At 34.7% G+C, this 23,786-nt stretch overlaps 1 protein-coding gene across 6 annotated transcripts in view; it reads left to right on the top strand.

The window, feature by feature from the left end:
* LOC140157358 (uncharacterized) overlaps positions 1-14,510 on the top strand; it is a 47,476-nt gene extending 32,966 nt beyond the window's left edge. For all 6 annotated transcript variants that reach the window (XM_072183370.1, XM_072182925.1, XM_072183994.1 and 3 more), the window contains 3 exons: positions 9,452-9,572; positions 10,244-10,473; positions 11,944-14,510. In XM_072183370.1, coding sequence (XP_072039471.1) covers positions 9,452-9,572; positions 10,244-10,473; positions 11,944-12,140 — 548 coding nt within the window. In that variant the 3' untranslated portion in view covers positions 12,141-14,510. The remainder of the gene's footprint in view (positions 1-9,451; positions 9,573-10,243; positions 10,474-11,943) is intronic.
* The last annotated feature ends 9,276 nt before the right edge of the window (positions 14,511-23,786 follow it).

Genomic DNA, 23,786 nt, shown 5'->3' with positions numbered 1-23,786 from the left:
CCATGTATTTGGATTTTCTGCAAGCTCTGGAGTGAAAAACACGGGAAAACAACCCCCGACTTTCGGGCCTTAATGCTACCCCTGATAGCCTCTACAATACCCTAGGTATAAATGTAAATAACTTGCCAAGTTACCTCTCAGTTTAGTGTTACCCTTATCACCCTGCAGGAACCAGTTTGCATACCCTTTGATACCACTCCATTTACTGTGCATATTAATACCAATAAGTTGCTTCAGTCTGCTGAATGCAAGACTTTCTTTTGTGTTGCTCCTTGTAATGAGTTACCAAGTTATATTAGACAATGTTTCACTGTTTTTGAATTCAAGAAAGCTCTAAAAATATTTATATTTATCTGTTTACTTTTTGCTCTGTTTATATGTGCATGCCTGTGGCCCATTATGTTTTTATAGTGCTTCGATCTAGATGTAGCAGCACTTGAAAACTATATGTACATGTAATATCTAAAAAAACAAAAATGGTCTTACTTCACAAATTGGCTCATTTTACTTGATCACATCACATATTGAACTAAAGGGCGCATTACACCAAATCACTGCGCGGAAGGTGCAATGGTGATGAGTTCCGGTTAAAAGTATATGGCTACTGGAGACAATGTGGTGTCCTTAGGGACTATGTTCTTCTTGAGGTTGGCATGTTCTGATTTAAATGAAATTTAATGTCTAAAATAGATATGAAATTATACAAATCGATTTCACAAGAAAAGTAGGCCCTGTCCGAATTACTGCTAACGGAACAAGTTTTAATGCTAGTTTTGGCGTTGAAATAGCGGCGTCGCTTTTCAACATTTTTTAATAAAAAACTGAATCTATAAAGTTCACCAAAATTGAAGCTTAAATGAAATTTCAGTCCTTAATTAATACAGGGATGATATAAAAAAGTGAAAAATATTGTCACACCACGTAGAAAACGTCGCTTAAAAAAGTTCATTTTTACATGCTTTTCAATGGAGAAGTTATTTGGTGGTCTACAAATACAGTAGATGTCATTCAATAGGGTATCCTGTACAATATGCACTTGATTTTCCCAGCAATAGAGGCCGTCAGCCTTTTCCGCGGGATCCGCCATCTTGTGGGTACTGCCATTCTGCATGTCATGCGTTAGACATTACGCTCCCGATTACGCGGAAGTCGCAGCGCGCGACGCACCTCTTCAGTCAAGCGTCAACGTGGTGATCTTAGCAACAAGATGGCGGCGTTGACGTCACAATGACTACCTCTATAGAGTGTAACTTTGGTATTTGATATACCATTTGTTTGTTTTCAATGATGCAGGTTCCTTATTCATGAAAAACACACATTTCAAATGGCATTATCTTGAAATTATCAAAGGCACTATGCAGTACACAGTGGCGGATTTAGAGGGGGGCGCACCCGGCGCGCGCCCCCTCTATTTTTTGCAGATCGGCGCCTGACTCTGTGTATTTTTACAGATCGGCGCCTGACTTTTTGTGGGCGCCGAGCCGTGGCGGCGGCGGTGTTGGCTCGGCGCCCCCTCTATTGAAAATTCCTGGATCCGCCCCTGGTACAAGCTACTTACTATTATGCCTGTTGCAGTCTAATTTTCAAGACATTTCTACCGAAGGGGACATATATCACCATGACTCAAAATGTTCTTTCTTGCTTTTTTTTCATATGCACTTCAAAATGGAGTTAGGTTGCTGCAGTGCAAATTTGAAGACTATATATGTGAATTGTGCAAAGGATACTTATCATTCAGATTCATTTAAACTTTACTTTGAAAGTTGCAATGACATTTTGAATGCAAGTATATGGCTCATTGTAGTATATGATATGTAACACACAAAATGCCTGCGTCAAGTTTAAGTCTGGCAAAAGTACCAAGAATAACCCAGTTTCATTCATTTAACTGCCTTTAGCCATAGTGCATATCCATAATTGTTACAGACACTCAATATTAAAATACTAGTTTGTATTTCAATCTGGTGTGTTATCAGGTTACATACTCATCATTGCCAATGCTTCATTGTCATCAACTGTTGATCAGAGCATGGAAAGAGTCTTATTCATCTACTTCCGTGATCAGGGAGACTACAATTTTAGAGATGAATTAAAATGTGCTCTGGGGACACTTATGCTGAAAGCTTTTTGACAAAATAAAATAGTTCTATGTTTAAGTACTGTTGCGTGGTTGTGCAGTAAGAAAAGTAGCGTTAATAATTTAGAATTGTACATTGAAATGCAGGGTGTCTCTGAAAGTACTGTACTGCAGGAAAATCTTACTATAGAGTAGGCCCATTATAATACCCAAACCTAACAAAACTGAATAGTTTATGTCATTGACTAATCAAACCGGGTCTCCCCATCAGTCCGAAACACAGTCAGTCCAAACCACCACTAGTCCGAATTTTTAGGGTTAGGGTTAGCATTAGGGTTAGATTATGGGTTAGGTTTAGGGTTAGGTTTAAGGTTAGGGTTAGTGTTAAGAAAGCTTAAAATTCGGACTAGCGGTGGTTCGGACTGACAGGTTTTTGGACTTCATTCTTGGATTATAGCAAGTAATAAATTGATAATGTGATATATTATCTGTTGGCATCTGAAACTGATGTCAGCAATCTAATGAAATTCAGATATGATAAAATATGGGGAAAAAATGATATAAAGCACAAGATAATGGACAAATTGAAAGTTAGTAACTTTGCAACCAAGTATGCTAGGAAACTTCATTATAAGGTACTGAACAATTTAGTTAGTATTAAATGCCAAAACCAAATTGTAAAAATTTCATACTTTGATTCTTGTGGATCAACTTGTGTAATAATAATTAATATTTCAGACTATACAGTTGTGTCAGAGTCACCCTAGGCTGTAGATAAATTCTAAAGAGATGAAGCAAACACAGATGTGTCTGAAGTCTTTCGACATCTTAAAAATCGGTGTATGTGAAAGGTTCAAGGAATGATCTATGTCTGATTCAACTAAATAAATATTGATAATATTTGATAAGAAAGATAAAATATGATAAGACATTTATGAGTAAATATGCACTTGTGATTTGTATGTGATGAAGGTTCTTATAAATGAGAACAATAGCAAGATTGTTTCTTTCATCGTATATTTTATCCAGACAATGGTTCATATATTTTCAATCCACATTAAGGGATCTAAAATGAGCGTTTATTGCGTTTCGACAGTATTTTTTGTAGGACATGAGAGCACCTCAGACCTATCGAATTGCATTCTGAATCTGAAGCATGTCTTTCTGATATCAAATAATTTTCATTTTTGAAAATCACAATATAATACAAATTTTATGACAAATTATAAAAATTGATATTTTTCACATTTTTGATATATAACAGTACTCGAAGTAAATTATATAAATCTAATGACATATTCTGAAAGTGTATGTAGCAGGGAGGAAAAGCTGACGGTCAATTGAAAATTTTGACCTTTCATATTGAAGATATGGATTTTTTCCCCAAAAGACCTAATTTTTGTTGGTGTTTTGGGAAAAACATCCATATCTTCAATACGAAAGGTCAAAATTTTCAATTGATCGTCGGCTTTTCATCCCACCTACATACACTTTAAGTATAAATCATCAGATTTATAAAGTTTACTTCAAGTACTGTTAAATATTAAAAATATCAATTTTAATGATTTGCCATAAAATGTGTATTAAATTGCGAATTTCAAAAATCAAAATTATTTGATATCAGAATGACATTCTTCGTATTCAGAATGCAATTCGATATGTCTGATGTGCTCTAATGTCCCACAATAAATACTGTCCAAACGCTCATACCCCAGCCCTTAAGGAATTAATAATATGTGACCATTTCAATAAAAACTGACAATTGCTGACATTGGTCATTGTTAATTTTAAGAGAAATGGATGAGTACGAAGAAAGAAAGTGATCAGGGTTTTTATTCTTCCTGAAATTGTAAGGAAATACTGTAATTATTGTATTTTGGCTGATAACTACAAGGTTTTGTATGTGATCACATATTTTATGGTAATTGTGCACAAATTCAGACTCAACCTTAAACATTGATGACAATTTTCTGATAACTCTGTACTCTGTGCAGTTTCAGTCAATAGCCAAAGGGTTGGAAACTGTCGTAAGTAACCTATTGACCATGCCACTCAAAGTATAGAAGCTGAAACATGAAGAGAAGAAGCATCAATAATCACATGGGAATAGTCACATATAGTTACTGATTGGATTCAGAGAGTGTCATCTTTATTGTTAGGCCAAAAAAAAAAAAGGTTCGTCTCAAAGCTGACGCGCGCTTGTAAAATCACGATTTGACAAAAACAAATGCGGAAATTTTTTATTTCAAAAAAAAAAAATTTTTTTAGTTTTTTCCAGAAAAAATCGGCTTTTTTCTCAAAATTTTCTCGCCGTGATTCTAAACCAACTATCTCGCTTTTTAAGAAAGTTTCCAAGCAGTGCACTTACTATAAAAATGTTGCTTTATGCCATAAAAGTTCGCGAATTCAATAAAATGCAGTTCGACTTCGCCAAAGTGCAGAATTCAGCAGCATTGCAAGCACATGGATGAGTGTAAAACTCAATAAAAACTGACATTTCATTTCAAATGAGTTCAAGTTTAGGCCAAATATCATTATATTAATCGAATTAGTGGAATATTTTGACTATAAAACATAATTCATGGTCAAATTTTTGTCACTTTTTCTTCGACTCACGCCGGGCCGGTAGTTCAGTGAGTTATTCACAAATTACATGACAATCTATACTGACCTAATCTGATCAACAGAGGGCCAGGTAGGCAATTTTTTTTAAATTTTTTTTATTATTTTCGTATTTTCGGGCGTTAAAAAAAAAAAAAAATCGCATTTCGCATTTGTTTTAAATTTCTCGTCAGCTTTGAGACAAACCTTTTTTTTTTTTTTTTTTTGGCCTTATCCAAATTCTTTATCACATGCATTTCTATATTCTGATGAAAGATACATGATGTTTTAAAACACTTGAGAATGTTCCTGCAATCTTATTGGTTCTTACCGGTGTGATATGATATCGTTATGAACACGGCAGAGTGACGAATCCGCAAAATCGCTGTTCTGAGTAAACGGCGTTTGAAAATATTGGTACCATTCCATCGGCCCTTCTAAAATATGAGAACATTCGTGAGCACTCATTTGAAATGTATATTATAGAAGTGAATGTGCACTAATTATCTGCAATACTTGCATGTTCTGAAACAATCGATATATCCTTCAAAACAGGTATTTACAGCTATTCGGCTTTATGCTAAATCCAAAAAGTGTCAACCGCTGCAAAAAGAGTTACATACGGGGACGAATCCGCATTCAACTACGTGTAAACTATAGCACCCATCCTTGATTTGGGGATTTTATGTAAAAATTGCTGGTTATCCTAAGGCTATAGATTCTAAACTTGGTATATCAGTTATAATTAGTCATCCCCGTAATATTTAGTGAAAACTCCAGTTGAAATCAAGGATTTTAGAGTAGATATAACAATATTTTGTGTATAAATTTCCCAATTTTGCGACGGCGCTCTGACATAATTACGCCATAGCGATATCGTGTGGGGTATGTTTGTACTTATTTTGGCATCACTGGGTAGAAGATACCTATAGCTATCCATTGGTATCAAAAATAACAGTATATGACATGTAATATAGAAGATTCGGAGTTTTCAGCTATACTATACAATTTATCATCATGATTTGTACAGCTAAGTATACGATTAAGTCTTTTGGTCAAATTCATTAATCGCACTTAGGCGCGATTCGTCCAAATCACAATTTCAATATCTACGTCGGGAAGTAAGATTTATCATTAATTTTTGGTGGAAATGAAAGATCGCCTGAAACATAATCACAAGCATACAGTTACTCAATGTGCTCAAAATGCTCGATTCGTCACTCTGCCGAATTCATAACGATATGATATAACACTGTTCAGCACATGCGCATCGACACTATACGCGTACCTATTATTTGAAACAATCAGAGGCACATAGCAACAATGGGACTGATTGATTTTAAGCCCTAAATAATCAGTGGCAGTCTAGAAATGATTTACAGGGGGACAAAATTCTAAAAACAAATGACCTAAAACCTTGCAAATTTGAGCACCAAAAGTGATCTTTTTATTTTTTATTTGTTTGATGAAGCATCTGTGGAAACCCCAAGACCCAAGACGGGCAATTTTCCTCAATGCTCCACCACCCTGGTGTCGCTACTGGTCGAGATCAGCTTTTTTATTTCTTTCTGGAAGTAAGTTAATGATCCTCAAAAAAGCTTCACAGTATAATAATTTGTAGTTGTGACCTCATTCTAGCCACAATATCACCACTCTAATAATGACTCTTCCTATTCGTCATGAAGCCATAATACCGCAGGCATATTGGTTCATTCACCCAGCTGCCTAGAAAGGAGCGTTTGAAAACCACAGCATTCTGAGAATCTTTCATCTTGTCTTTGTACTGAGAAAATGATGCTCAGTGACAGTGCACAATTATTGAGCCACAGGCAATTGATAATTTGTTTAGGGATAGATTCAGTAGGTTGGTCATATTTGGAATAATGCACCATTGCCAAATTTGTTTTTTAAGTATTCATGAGCTGATTTACCACACAAATCACTATTTTCGTTTATTTGTATAAATACCCAATGTTTTCATCTATAACTTCTTTTCTAGTTTATATTTTAATGGCATTTTTTCATCCGAGTTTAAAGTTATCCTATTTCAAAAATCTGAAAGTTTATTTTTAAGTGACATTGTTCTTATTTATTGGATTTGAATTTAAAGTGTTATCGTCAATATACTTCATTAGTCTGCTGTTAAGTACCTTTTTGATTCAGAGCTTTATAACCAACATCCAAGATTCCTCATGATCATTTGGTTTTTTCTTATTAATCTCTTACAAAAAAGAAAAATGGTTTTCATTGCAAAGTTTGAGGGTATCGAACTATTTCTACCATTTTTGAGCCATGTGTCTTTGCTTTAGCTGTTCTAGAATGAAGCCCAATTCAAGCAAGATACTGTAGAATTCCGTCTACAAACATTCAATGAGGGTTTTGTGACGGAAGGTAGACACCCTCAAACAACAACATTACAAAAGATTGATCTTACAATAATACTTAGTACATGTTTGTACAGCCACCTGTATAAGTAATAAGAGTTGCTCAATCTCCAAATAATGTTTTTATGGCCGGTGCATGCCTTCCGTCTCTTTCGTAAAAAAACTCATTGATAGGCATATGTGCTTGTAGACGGGATTCTCCTGTAATTTCAGGTAGCAAATATTGTGAGAATCCTTCATTCAAGTAGATGAATAGTGAATCATGGCCATAGTCAATTTCCTGCAATGTGTTTGGGTACGTATTATAGTGATGGCAGTTCAAACAGTATTGCTAGCCCACAGGCGATAGGTGATCTATGTTAGTATCACTGTGGTTATCATTACTGCCATTGTATTATCATCAAGCGATATGAGGACAAAGTCACAATTTCGAAACTGTTTTTTCTTTTTATTCATAGGGTTTTTTTAAATAATAACATTCAACAAATGAAATCTTTGTTGTTGTTACATATTTATTACCATCATTTTGTATAAAACTTGACCATTGCAGGATGCAGCTAATGTAATATATTTTCATACAAAGCGTAGTACATGTTACACATCAAATAATAATCTTAGAATCTCACATTCACCTTGCTGTCTTTGTCATCACTGATGAGATCAGAGAGAGAAGTGAAATGATTCAGAGCCTGGATAACAGGTTTGAAAAAAGAGACAGCATACAGGATCTTTCTTATTTCTGAGTCAGTGTACATGTCAGCAATGAAAAAATCCCAAAGTTGTGTCCAGTCGCCAGGTATGTGAGATAAACCTGTCCGCACCAACATGACCAACAGAGTGCATAGAGTGGATTCATTTTAATTGATGAATGGTAATGCTTGGAAACATCTCTAAGCATCTTTAGGAGTTTTGTTTTTTTAATTTCCATCCTCTTGTGTCTTTTTAACATTCATCCAAGCAAAATTTACAGTAAAATGCACACTGAAATTTCAAAGCACTTTTTTACTTACAAAATCATATGCATCCCAAGTTCAAAAGCAGGGAGGTGCAAGGGGTAGCTCATATCGCATTGTATTGAAAAGACTAGCAAGATGTATTTGAAACTTGTCCATAGTAATTTGAGATTTCCCTTGATATGTTTGACATAGTAAAGTCAGTTCAAATAGTAGATATTGACAGCCCATGGGCAATAGGTGATATGTATAGCCATACATTCTGTACTAGTTATTTCCCAGTTGTGCGTTATATGGGATGAGTGCTCCCAAATTAAAAATAACATCTCGTGAATAAGAGACTGTAATTTCTCTTCATGTTAGCTGCAGGCATGTATTTGTACATCTATGGATATATTTGGATGAAATCATAATCATTTCTCTTCAAAATGGAACATACATTTTATGTTGTATTTTATATTGCATCAAAGACAAACCAATTTGTAGACAGAACAGGGTGCAACTGTAGTAAAATGAAAATTGTCATCTGAAATATGGTAATCAATGTCCCAATGTGTTCCCTGCCAGTAAAGCAAACTGTATATTATAAAGCTTGCAAATTGTTCTGGATTCTCAATACTCCCGGGTGGTAGTAATCATCCTAAGAATCAAATGCATGCAATGAGCTATTCCAGTTGAAATGCACACTACCCCTGTGGAAGATTTAGCGAAGGTCTGCCACAGAGGGAGTATCAATTTTGAATAGAATAGACAATTGGGTAACTTCCATTTGAAATACTCATTCCAGTTGTGGAAGACATAGGTAAAGCCATAATACAGTGGGAGTATGGGTTTCAAAATGATTAACCCTGACCAATTACATTTGAAAAACATACTCCCCCTGTGGAAGATATTTCCAAAATCTTCCACAGGGGTGGTGTGGATTTTAAATGGAATAGCCCAATGGAACCCACTTAATACAAAATAGTCAGGGTCTGGGATTTTTAGATTTTGTGTTATTAGGTCATTAGAATGTATAAATACACATGCTTGGGACATAAAAAACATTTTATTTCCACTGTATTATTATGTCTGGAACAAGAATAAGTTTTTGGTTGTAATTTCCTGATGAGTATCGTTACGATTAAACTTAGTGAAAAACACACAATAAATACCTGTCAGAAAACACTCTAAGTGAAGCGATACATTGTGGCAGTATTCCATTAGTGCTAATATTTTAAATTAAAAAAATGTTTTTCTTCTGGCAACAATGTGTGTATGAAAGGTTTGACATATTTTGCAATATCCGGATAAGAGGTTTACATAATATCCGCATGCTTGCTTTTGTTGCTTGCATTTTGTAAGTGTTTAATATAAGATATGAACATATCAATTTTTATAGTTTAAACTTAACCCAAACTGATATTTTAATTTGGTTTCTCTCTCTTATATTCCAGATCCAGACGGAAATGAAATTTGGCCCATTATTGTTGCTGTGATATTCGGTGTGGTATTAGTTGTTTGCATAGTGGCATTCATAATATGGTGGATGAAGAAATATGGAATTCTAGCACAGTGGTAAGTATATAGGACATTTGTAGACTATTTATTTCAATATGTTTGGGGCTCGAGCAAACTGACATAAATGAAAATTTTGAGAGAGAAATAATTAGGACTCAGCGGGGACTGAACCTCGGTCACAGGATTACCAGTGACTGGGGTTCAATCCCCACTACCAGGGTTCAATCCCTGCTGAGTCCTGATTTTTTTTCTCTCTCAAAATGTTCATATGTCAGTTTAATTGCTTGAGCCCCAAACATGTCATTTAAATCATAATTTCTCGGGCTTGCATCATTTATTTCCGATCCTCGCATATATTAATTTGTGTCTCGCATTGTTACGCCCTGCTAGGGTGAAGCATACATATAGGCCTCCTCCTTCTTCATTATTTCAATATTTGAGCATGTTTCAGAGTAACAGTTACCTAGGACAGTGGCCCAGGAAGATTTTCAATATGAGGGGTGGGTGACCAATTTTGATGAAATTGAGGTGGAGCATGGTGGGCTTGTAGACGGCAGATAGATAGTGTCTCCTGATTGTGTTTGTAAGTGTAAGCCAAATGTTGTGCTAGTTATTATTGTAGTTGAACCAATATCCTTTTAGAATTACGGGCACAACTGCTAATAGATATCTGAGAAAAGCAAGCTACATTAATATTGTAATTTTGATATTGACCTTTTTACCCACAGCAAAGTGCACCCCGATGCAATGCATGATGAAGAGAAGATGACCCCAGACATGACAGAAGTGGACACTCTGTCCACAGACAAGCCTCCTCCATCAAATCCAGCAGCTCCTGTAGCAGCAGTAGGAGCAATAGGAACAGGTGCAGGTACACCTGTTAAGAAGCTATATAAGAAAGGCAGTGTGGAGTTGAAACCTATAGGAAAACCACTGCCACCTATAAAGAAGGGTAGCGGTAAGTATAGAGTGTGTGCTAAATGCCTACCAAAAAGTAATTACTCCCTTTTATTGCGATATAAAACTTAAAAACTATGCATCAAATTTAAGAACTAAAATAGCAAAAATAAACCCAGGCTAATTCTGCAAATTTTGATACCTCATTTGTTTGGATAGATCAAAGTTTGTAGCCATGGTGACTCCTTGAATGAAAAAGATGCATTTTCAAAAGTTTGCACTAAAAAGATACTCAAGGATGACCCGCAGTGACCAGTGACCAGGTACTCTAGCAACATTTTCAATGGGTTTAGGTGCAAATTTTGAATGGGGGTCTTTTTCATTCAAAGGGTCACCATAGCAAAAAATTTTGTGCTATTAAGATAAATGAGGCATCAAAATTTGCAAAACAACACTTTTTTTGCTATTACAATTTTAAATTTTGATGTATACATTTTGAGTTATTATCTCATAATAAAGGGGGGTGATTAATTTTTGGTCGATGTTTATTTCATAGTGAAAATAAATAAAACAAGAAATAAAGAAACCAGTTCACATCTTACAATCCTGTCTATCATTTCCCTATAGCCTGTGATTGGTTAGTATAATGTAACTAAGACTCCCCATCCTAGTTACCCGATTCTAGCCAATCAGGGGCTGAGCTGAAGTGTATGCAAACTACTCTGTCCTAGTTAAGTGATTCTAGTCGATCAGGGGCTGAGCTGGAGTTTAATTGACAGAATCGTCAGATGAATGTGAACTAATTTGTTTTATTTCCAAGTTTTATAGAGGTAGCTCAGTGGTTCATGGTCTTGTTGCATGTTGTGATGTTACAGAATAGCAAATAACAGTTTATGATATAAACTGTCCCTGCATACATTACCTGTGAATTGTCTTACTTGTTTTGTCGAGTGTGGGTAGCAAATTGGATTTGTGCCACCAACAAATTGTAATGCTGCCCTCTATAGTTATATAATACCATGAGGTACATGTGCAGGTGGTTTGTAGTTGGATGCTATTTGTCAAAATATGTTGATCATAATGATATGGTAGTTATGTATGTAACCAATCAGTATACTGATACAACTGCCACTACACAAAAACAAATGAACTGTGTAAACTACAGGATTTTTTTAGTCAAAATTTATGCAACTTATTTAATTTTGGCCTGTTTTTGGTACTTTTTACCCAATTTCACTCACATTTTCAGGTTTTTTAGGAGAGTGCAGTCTCATGGCTGAAACTACTGTGTATCAAAATAATCCATTTTAATTTGGATTCTTGAAGAGCATTATTTTGATTGGCAGTATTAAGTGGGAAAGACAAAACTAAATGGCTTAGCAAGCTCAATGTAAATATCTGAGTGCACCAACTTGTCACGGCCAGTCATGGATGGTACATATCATCAGAAAGGTCATACATGACCTGATTCAATATTTTGATAATTATGTACTTATCACATATTTCTTTTATGTTTGTTTCCTTGTTCCAGTAATCTTAGATCCATCTAACTTAACTGAGCCAGAAACAGACCATCCACACGTAGTGGCAAATTCAAACTCCAATAATACTAGCAACCAGAAACCTAAAAAGAAGAAGAGGAAAAAGAAAAAGAAGTTATCGACTAGTGAGGAAAGAGGAGACACAAATTTGGGGTATGAGAACACAGAGGACCTGCCTGATGGATGATGAGTGCAAGGGGTGATCAGGATGGACAAAGTATTTTTATATGGTTATTTATTTACTTGTTTCTATCGTATCAAATGTTCCCTCCAAAGAAACTAAATTGCTGTTTGTCGGTTTTTGTGTATTTGGAGCTTCAAAAGCTCAGCTGTTATGTTTATTTGTATGTAATATGTATTAAGTGACAGGAGATGATCCACACAGACCAAATCGACCTTTTCAGTAAATCCCAAAAGCCTTTGCGAGTACACCTGAGATGTCGTCATTTGGCATCATGCCGATCTGCGCACATCGTTTAGCGAACATATTTACTGCGCATTGCAAGTCGGTGTGACGTCAAATGACAACATCTCGGGTGTACTCGCAAAGGCTTATGGGATTTACCGAAAAGGTCAATTGACTGGCTGTCATTGTTTAACTATTCGGACACCAAACCAGTGATGTAAGGTCATAGGGGCAGGGGTGAAAAATATTGTGAACATTTTGAGAAATCTCATTAAAAATTACAGAAAAACACCCAGCACCCCCATAAGGCTTGGTGCTCCCAATCTGATGACTTGTGCTATGCTTCTACATCACACTTATCAAAGTTGAAATCTCCACAGCTCTATATAAACAGATGTGGTTGATATAGTTAAGTCTGTTTTTCTTACTGTATTTGTGCTCCTAAATTTGACATTTATTAATACATTTGGTTTGGAGTGGATCAGGTCATGTCACAATTGATATTTATACAGTGTGCAATGTTTTTATTAGAGGATACTATTGGATTCTACAAGGTACCAGAATATAAAAACATTGTGTGGTGTAAATTGTAAAACTGATGCAGGCCGGAGTACACTGGGCCATGTATCACCCACTGACCAAATTGGCTAAGGCAAATCTATATACCTGATTGGATAATAAGGTATCACTTGTTTATATAAGAAGATTCTTGAAAACAAATTCAAAACTTGCTCACTAGTCGTGACAGGTAGGCAGTGAGCCTGTCGTATCTTTTCATGATATTGGTTCCTCAATTATACACTCTGTGGTCTAGAATTGTCCTACTGGAAGAGAGGACCAGGAAAAGAGAAGAAAAGAAAAATCGTCAAAGCTAGTGAGCTTATTTTGACTTTGTTGAAATTTACATAATCTTCAAACTTACTGAATCTATTCAGTAATATAAGAACACTTATATATGTCACTTTGTTAAATTTGAATCCCTGAGTTTGTAAAGCAACTTGTGATCTCCTTAGCATACCATGGTATGGAGTTAATCACAGGATTACTGGTTCGAATCAAATCACAACATGTTATAAACTTAGGTAGGCCTACACTGTACATCATAGTATACATTGAAAGCAGTCAGATGCTGGTTTTTAATATGTGAAGATTTTAAAATGTTTTTACTTTAAGTTTTTACTCATTCAAACATTTCTTAAGCATATTGGACTGTTGAGGTATTGGTTCGTAATTTTGTAGAAAGTGTATTGTGATGAAGACTAAACCCGATAAGTAGTGTCAAAAGCCTTAATACAGATCTTAAATGAACTGCACAGATCTTAGTGAAGCGGACTCAATCAAATGAACCAAAACGGTACTAGTGTTTTTAAGTTGGTTTGCAGTAATAAAGATGATATGTACTTTTGACCAAAAGTATTAATATTTTAGGAAGAACTTATTTAAATATGGGTATATAGCCTATATATCAAGGCTGTATCAAATTGATTGGTGCTCATCAGTTTTAATGATTATTGACAAGACTGTCTCATCCAAATGCAGATGCCTAATTTGTAGAGCAATGTTGTGAAAGGTTATCAGTTCTGTTCATTTCAAGACAATCCAATGTTGCATATTAAAACTGATGGGTACCAATCATTTTGATACAGATTGTATATGTGACACAATTTGATCTAACCAGACCAATAAAATTGAAATGTAGGCAAAGATAGGTGCAAAAAAACATATTGACATAACTTTGTAATAAAGTATGCCAGAGACTTTGGAATCACAACATCAGTAAGCTTAGATTAGTGATGGTAATAACATACTTTTTTCTAAAATTTCCGCCTTTGGCCCGAGTGGATCAGATCATGTCACATACTATAAGTATTCTGAAAAGCTTTAAAATAGATATCTGAAAAGAACTGCACTAATTTTAAAAACTCATTGAATATGCACCTTTAGGGTTTCAATACAATATGCATAACAAAGGAGATGAACTGTATCTATTATTATGCAATATGCCAATTAGCTTGTGGGAAGGAATTTAGGTAGAAATCAACATCTGGTAGAGAAACCCTAATGGTGCATATTGGACCCAACCAATAAGCAGTATGGTATAGAATGTGCCTCCAAAGTAAGATTTGGAGATAGTTTAAGTTACTTGAAGGAACATTTATTCCAAGTATGTTTTGTTTGTTTATTCACATGCAGTAATGGATGAGTTTGAACCACAGGTCGACTAGTCTTTGTATATGGAATAAATACTAAATAGGTGACCATCCAGCACAACTGAGCCCTGAAGTCGCCAATCATCATTTTTGAGATATTCAACTAAAATATTCTGCTTGAAATTAGCTTTAAAATGATGTATATCATGTCTATAGTACTTGACATTTAAGTAGTGAAAAATCAATAAAACAGTCAATAAATCCTTTGTTTCCTATTGTTTATTGTTAAGTTCAATTGAGCATATCTCAATAGTGGCACTGTCGACATCCGGGCTCAGTTGTGGTGGATAGTCACATATCACCAATACCTTGCACATAGAAATGTATCCTTACTAGGGGAAAAGGAAAATTGAAATTGAATAATATTTAAAAAGCTCACACTAGGGTTTGAAACTCAGACCCCATTGTAAATTCTCCTTTGAATTAGGAATTGAATCTACCATAAAGTGTGATGCTCTTTAGCTAGGATGCATCACTATTGTTGGTAAGTTCCATTCCTACATGTACTCGCTTGACAGCTTTTGTTACAAGACATACTTGCTTGTGATAATTATTACAGCATTCCAATTGGGGGCTTTCAATTGGTTTTAATTTCATCAGGAGTGAGGGTCAAATTGATCAAGCACAGTTGTTTTACTATTTTATCTAATGAAAAAAGTATACTGAAAGTATGAACATGTTTTGAATATCATGGACATTTGAATTATCATCAATCTTTAATTATGCACATTATAACGCTTCTTGCCATGATGATAATGCAACACAGACCATATTGTGAACCATTCCCACAAAACCAGGGTCATGTCAAAATTTCAAAAAGAGACAATAAATTGGTGCTCGCATGACATATATTCCGGCGTATCAGCCATTTTTGCTAATAATGAGATCAGTTAAAAGTTTCATAATACATGTACAAACTTTCAAGACAAGCATATCGTTAAGTAATCAGATAATTATTGCTCAATGGGCAAATTGTGTACAACATTCCCCATGTTGTGTACGACATTGTGGCGTATCATTGACATACGCCACTATCTTGTAAATATGTGGCATACATCACTATGCCATTAATATGTGACATGCCACTATTTTGGTATTTTGCGACTGTGTGGCTGATATGACTTGACATACCTACATATCATGTGTAATATGTCAATTTTGAATGGAGAATCATTTTCAAAAATGTCTGAGAAGTAAAGCAATGACTTTTCTAATTACATACATGTAGTATTAATAGGGATTGCCCCATATACTCTGATTGGATATCACATCCAAATACAGTACAGGCCTTATCATCAGAGTAGGTCTGCTGGCATGTAGCCATGTTTTGTGCAAATGAGTCACCATTATGGTCATAAAAATTTTTTGTACGTTTCATGCCAAGTTAATTTTGTTACTCTAAACAATTACCTAAATCTCTGGAACTCTAAGTTATTATGTTTGGGTTTTCAGCACAATAAAGCTTTTAGAATGGCTCATGAAATGAAATTGAAAACACAAATAACAGGTGAAGACAGCACAACTTATTATAAAGAATATAAATTGCACACAGCAGCATATTATTACACTTTGATAAGAGGTAATTTCTTAAAGACATTAACACTCAATGACCAATTTAAGAGTTCTATGGATGGATAAATTTGTTTATTTTGATACTTCTTTTCTTGTTACAATGTAAGTTATTGTTTCAATATGTGTCCAGTAACAAAAGTAGAGTTTCAAAATATCTTACAACACACCAATGATGAACCATAGCATTGTGCAGTGATCCTGTTTGAAATGGGCTGGTAAAGCTCTTTGGAATAGCCAATAATTTAATTTGTTGTTTTTGTGCAGAACTAATGTCTCTATCCATGTCTCTATCCATGGACAGTTGAAAGTGGAAGAACATAATTATGGACAGTTGAAAGTGTAGGAACGGCCCAACTCCAACATTTTACAAAAATGAGTTTTATCGTATTAAGACCTGTACCTTTGCCATTGAAACATATATCATTTCACATGTATGTTATGCACCGGTACTAATGGTCCCATAAAAATGAAAACAGTCTGTCTCTAAAACTTTTCAAATATTAAGTTTTTTGTTAATATCTCAAAAAAGTGTTGATGGAGTTGGGCCCTTCTTCCACTTGAGTATTCAATTTTCCCTATCCATCCAAAAAGCACACGTTTTTTGAATGTTATAGAAATTTTGAATTTGGTAACATTTGAATGTGAGGCCACAGAAACCTAAAATGTGAAAAAACGCTACAGCAGAATTTTAAACATATTGTCAAAATGTTATTGTTAAATTATTTTTGGCAAACATTTTGTCAACACATAAAAACATATTAGTATCTTTTGCAGCTAGTTTTCAAAAATATTTTACTAAAACATTTTATACCATTTAGCCCAAAATTCAACATTTTTGGTAAAACATGTGTTTTATGGGTCATTGTACATTTCTTCAAGAAATTATCTCATAAATATATAAGTGTAAAATGGACTATTCAAGTTGAAATCCATACACCCCCTATGGTATGGAAGACAGGGGGTGTATGTATTTTCACTGGAATAGCCCAAAATACTCTCTGTATGCAGTTTAGTCAGAATTAATTAAAGTGTTAATTCCATAGTCTCATGGTTTATTGGAACCCGTAAGTATTATTTATTCATATTGTATTCTCATCAGTTCAGTGGTGACATAATTCTCGCTATTCACAATAAGGGCGCCGCCAGCGGTTTGCGATGTAATCGTGATGTATCATGGGAAAAGGTCGACATCCAAGTCCGCGCAATACGTATATTACCATGCTATTACATAAGAACATGTGACAATATTTTTTAGTTTGTCAATATAACGGTGTTACACGCGAATCGATACTCAATAATACTTGATAATGTGATTTGAAATGTGCACAATTAAATTTTTCTCTATCGATTTGCGTGTAATACCGTTATATTGACAAACTAAAAAATATTGTCACGTGTTCTTATGTAATAGCATGGTAATATTCAGTACGCGGACTTGATGTCGACCTTTTCCCATGATACATCACGATTTTCCCATGATACATCACGATTATCGCATAAACCGCTGGCGGCGCCCTTATTGCTAATAGCGAGAATTACTGTAAATAACTGTGTATTTATATATTGTGTAGAATATCTTGTGCATACCAAATTTTAAAACAAAGCCTTGATTATGTTGTCTTTCCTTTTGAATGTAATTCTGTTCAAGGTAATGCTTATGATTTCCTAAGCATTATAATAGAGGATGCTTGTGATCAGAGGCGTAGCTAGGGTTTGTGGCACCCGGGGGATAGGATAAGGAATGGTGCCCACTTCTCAAACAGGGAAGTTGTCCAGTAGACCTGATCCCATGATGACTCATAATGAACAGAGTGCTAGTAAAAATTCACACAGATATTACTAATTTGGTTATCGGCACCCGGGACAATTCTAGCTACGCCACTGTTTGTTATTATTTAGCTTGATGTCAAATTCAATACATCAAATTGTGTTTATTGCCTTAATTGTGTGCTTTTTTTTTATCTTGAAGTAACATTGTAATATGTGAGATGAGTTCTGTATGCAAGGTTGTGAACACGATGTCAAAATTGGACAACTAATATTGGACAACAGTTGTACAAAATGATTCTTGGATAAAGACCAAAGTTTTCTGTCCCATTATTGGATTAACATATTCAACCCTAATTTATTCTAGCCTAATCTAAGTCTTTCAAGAACCCTAATCTAAATGTCATTTCATTAGGCATTTATTATTTGTGGTGCTGCCACAGAATTGGAGAAAGAGAACCAGGACTCCTTGGGGTATTTGGGTCCTTGCCGACAGTGCGCAGAGACGAACGAAAACAATTCTGTATCTCATCTGAAGCGCCTTGGTACTCGCGTGCAGGTTGCATCAAGTGCGTCTCTCAAATGCACCCATCATCCATGATGCGCTTGCATGACAACGAATGCCTCGAGCGCATTCCGAGGGAAACCAAATACCCCCAATTTTTGCTCCATTCCTGTATCAAAATGGCGGTCGAGTCCCGGATCTTCTATAATTCTGTGGGTGCAGTACATCAAAATGGGTGACTTTACAGGTGAATTCAATAAGTGACAGTCGCTATAAACTACAAATAGGTAATATACTCTGATCAACTCGTAGTAGGCGGGACTCGTAACATTGTGGATTGATACAGAATAGCGTACACACAGCTGGTTGCAGTACCTACGCGAAGTGGGCTTTGCGTAATGTGTGACTGACGCATACTTTTTTGAATTAACACAGGTGTAAGTTGGGACTTTATTAACTTTCGCAGTAACAAAAAACTACCCCTATAATTCTCGCCTATTAGGAGCTGATCATAGTATATTAGATTATTGTACATTAAAGCTCTGGCCAAAACTACAGAAAGAACCTTGTGGTACCTTTAAAAATGTCACTTTTGCTCATTTTGTTAAAAGGACTGTATTTTGAAATGCCTGTAATTTCAATGCAGATTTCAGTGCAGATAGGACCTTGTTCAGAATATTCCCAGTGTTTTCAGGATTTATTTTGTAACAAAATCTCAATTTTGCTAATATTTCAGATTTATCATACAGAACTAATTTTTTTGGGAAAAAGTACTATCCTGTTTTGCCAAATGCAACATGGCTTACCTTAATCCTTTAGATAGTTCTATCTGGCAATAAAGTCAGATTTTAATATTGTTGCTATTTGAGGGCATGTTTTTGACCCTTATTTCCCAATATTGGCCAAATATTAGAATTTGACTTTTTATGCCAGTTAAAACTAAAAAAAGGATTAGGATTTAGCTATGTTTCACTTGGAAAACAGGATAATATTTTTTTTTAATCCCAAACAATTTGTGGTGTATTTTTCTTGGAATAGGGAGTAGTAGTTTGTGGCACCAATCCTTTGTTTGGTTTGTTTTACATGTCTTGCTACTGCAAGTATTTTAACTGTAAAGTTGAGTAGAGTATATATATTTTTGAAGTACTTTGGAAAACCAGTACTGCTTATAATTTTCTTATTTTGTTCAGATATAAATGAGAAACAGCTTATTATTAGCTTAACAGCTTTTATTTCCATTGCCTAATTTTGCATGTATTCTTGAAAGGATATTTGAATAATTAACATGTAAAGTCACAGGGTTCCCAAAATCTGGAATTATATACAATTGGCAAAAATCTGTAAAATATCATGGAATTTTGATTTTGGTCAGAAAAAAAATCAAGTCATTGCAAGGTCTAGGAATTTGATTACTAGTATCACATATGATTTCCAGGAATATGTTTCATGTGAAAGTCATGGAATTATTTTCCAAAAAGAAAAAAACTTTTTAAAATTTAGTGCAAATGAGTAAAACAGTACATTCATGTATGAAGCAATGCCAGTTTGACGAGGGCTAGGCCTAATTGGGATTTTTTATTTAGTGTTTTCGTATCTGTTGGCCTGAAATATTGTAAATCATGGAAACTTAACAAATTTGCCTTATTTGGTCAATGTAAAAAATAATGCTGATTTGGTCAATGTAAAAAATAAAGCTGATATCAAAAAATTGAATCACCCATTCACCATTGCTTTTTGAGCTCAGTTTACTATTATATGTATGGTTTGTGTGTGTCACAATTATCATGCATATAAAAATGAATAATGAAAGGGAAAAAGTACTATCCTGTTTTGCCAAATGCAACATAGCTTAACCTTAATCCTTTAGATAGTTCTATCTGGCAATGAAGTCCGATTTTAATATTGTTGCTATTTGAGGGCATGTTTTTGGCCCTTATTTCCTAATATTGGTCAAATATTAGAATTTGACTTTGAATGCCAGTTAAAACTAACAAAAGGATTAGGATTTAGCTATGTTTCACTTGGAAAACAGGAGAGTAGTTTGTGGCACCAATCCTTTGTTTGCTTTGTTTTTACATATGTTTTGCTGCTGCAAGTATTTTAACTGTAAAGTTGAGTAGAGTATATATTTTCAAGTACTGCTTGTATAATTTTCTTATTTTGTTAAGATATAAGTTGTTTCTCATTTATATCTGTTTGAATTTTTATTCCCATTGCCAAATTTTGCCTGTATTCTTGAAAGGATATTTGAATAATTAACATGTAAAGTCACAGGGTCCCCAAAATCTGGAATTATATACAATTGGCAAAAATCTGTAAAATATCATGGAATTTTGATTTTGGTCAGAAAAAAAAAATCAAGTCATTGCAAGGTCTAGGAATTTGATTATCACATATGATTTCCAGGAATATGTGTCATGGAAAGTCATGAAATTATTTTCCAAAAAGAATATAAACTTTTTTAAATTAAGTGCAACTGAGAAAAACAGAGGAAGATAACAGTATTTGTACATTCATGTGTGAAGCAATGCCAGTTTGACGAGGGGTAGGCATAATTGGGAGTTTTTATTTAGTGTTTTCATTTATATATATCTGTTGACCTGAAATGTTGTAAAACTTCACAAATTTGCCTTATTTGGTCAATGTAAAAAATAAAGCTGATATCAAAAATTGAATCACCATTGCTAGAATGCATCCCCTAGATAAATATTTTTAAGGTCACAATTTAAAAATCGTGACCTTACCTCACCCATCTCAACCCCACACTGAAGCCAAAAATACATGTTTGCATTATAAATTTCCACCAAAATGGATGTTGGTATGCCGTAAATGAGTAATGAAGTACATCACTTTCCTTGACTCATTTCCTATAAGATCAATGTATTTATTATGTATTACTCTGCAGAAATTTACTGTATTTATGTTGGTACTACACCCCTTGTTAAATTTGACTATTTTTTGCATTTTTCTCAAACAATAATAACACTCTGGTAACAAAAGTTATATTATAGGGGCAAGGAATCCAGTTTCTACACTAGAATTTCAGTAACTCAAGACAAGCGGTACGTTATTTATGACAAGAAAAGAGGTACCGCTAGAATGTACCTCATTTTTAGTATTTTTGGCTGTACCAACTAAGTACTAGTATATGTATGGTGTGTGTGTCACAATTATCATGCATATAAAAATGAATAATGAAAGGCTAAGGGTAGAGAAACGCTGATGAAATTTATAAATGAAATTATTTTATTGCGTTGCTTGTTATTTTTAGATAATGTTTTGTGTTATTTTAAGTGTACATTTAATAAGTTTGATCAAATGCAACTCATTTTATGAGAATAAATGTGTGCAAGCAACTAATTTGATTTTGCCAGTTTTATTTATTTTACTTCTAACGTGTGTAGCCATTCCATGATGAATGGATAATGTGTTCTATCAGGTGTCCGTTGTGTGAACTTATAAAATATTAAATGAGTTACTGCTGCTGTATTCGTTCCATTAACCGCCCATGGCCTGGCGCTTAACAAAGTCATTTTCGGTGGGTGTTTATTTCTTCACATTGTTAAGCAGACAATACGTAGAAACAGGGGTAGCATTCTTGCACGTCCTGGGACCCCTTAGTTTTTTGTTGGACAGTTTGGACCCCTGGAAAAAATCAATTGGACTCTTAAAATTCTCATTGGACCCCTTACGGTTTTGCAGGGCTTAAAAGGTCTGGAAACAAATCAATTGGCCCTTAAAATTGTTGATCAGTGTGTCATATGTTTCAGACCATGATTCAGATTTGCATGGGCAGTTAATAAAACTATTGTCAGTTTGTTGGGTGGTCACTGGGTGGGTGCCTATAGGGGCATGGGCAGTTAATAAAACGAATACTGCCAGAGCAGTTCTTCTGCGGTGAACCAAACCTGCATGCCTGGTTATCAAATTAATCAGTGACAAGGTTATCTCTGAATTTGACAGATTCTAATTGATGAAATAACATTAAAACATTAAATCCTAAATAATGTTAAACAACAGAAAAGAACACTCAACAGTTGCAATTTCAATTGTTACAAACAACATTGGCAAACTCCAGATATCAAATCTGAGAATCAAAGATGTAATCTTTACAATTTCCTAAAACTAAAAGCGGAATATGACTGGGGGTTTATAGAGACAGCCTGTCAGAAGCACGCACCATTATTACCATCAGCTGTTTGTTTTTAGTTAAAACGTTTAATGACATTTCAACATCAGGTTTATAACGTTTGAAAACATTTTATATTAAAAAACGCAAAGTAAATGATAAAAGTGTTTACCAAGTAAGTGTCGGATGCGTACCGTTATATCATTAGGTCTAGGCTAATAGGTTTTGCAGGCCTATAATGGTTAGTATTGGCCAATACGTTTTATAGGCCTATGGTATAACGACACTTTACTTGGAAAACCAAATTACAAAAATGTTTGTTCATTTGCAAACTTTTTTACACTAAATTCACATGATACAATGCTTCGCAGCAACTTTTAAAGACGTAAGTGAACAAATTTAGTTGTGTGTAACGGTTTAAACTTTACCAATACTTTTAAAAGATGTTTTTCAAATGTTATAACCCTGGGGTTATAACACAGCATTTAAACATTTGCTGGCAACCTTCGCGGCTCATTAATATTGCACAGCCCCTACATGGTATATTTCATTTCATTAAGTTTGTATTAGGTTATAGGCCTAATGTACACTCTGATGGACCACCCCGACCTAACTTATAGGGTTATTTTCATATAATTTTTAAAATTATATTTTATCCATTTTGGATTTTATACTTGCAATATCAATCATCAATTTCTATTAGCATGGTTACCCAACTCTCAATAGGTCCCATATCATAGTGTGAATTCTAAAGTTTGCTTGAACCACGTGGGCGATAGGTAATTGTGTATTACTTTTCATGGTTGCCATGGTAACTCTTAAGTTGTTTGTTTTGACTGTCTGCTGGAAACTTGAAGTGATTTTTGAAACCAAAGAGGTATAGGCTGTATATATTTTAAAACTTGACATATATTTGCTGGTCATTTACATGCAACGCTGAATTAATGATGAACTTTAATTAACAATGATTAAGAAACGGTAATTGCAAAATGAGCTTATTTCCCATTTTCAATTTGTGACAATAGCCGACCTTGGCTTTGACATGTTATTCTGTTGGCGATCACTGACCTGTAGCGCCCTATACTCATCATTTAAGATGTAATTGATTTGCCTAAGTTTAACACAGGTAAATAATAGTAACTAATAGTTGCAGGTTATTGTCTAATTTCTCGCCAATTTTCCACCGGAAAAAAAAAAAAAAAATGGGGGGGGGCGTATAATACTGTATCATGTAGGGGTAGATT

The sequence above is a fragment of the Amphiura filiformis genome, chromosome 1 (genome assembly GCF_039555335.1).
Source record: "Amphiura filiformis chromosome 1, Afil_fr2py, whole genome shotgun sequence".
Taxonomy (NCBI): Eukaryota; Metazoa; Echinodermata; class Ophiuroidea; order Amphilepidida; family Amphiuridae; genus Amphiura; species Amphiura filiformis.
This window is presented reverse-complemented; position numbering and strand designations above follow the sequence as displayed.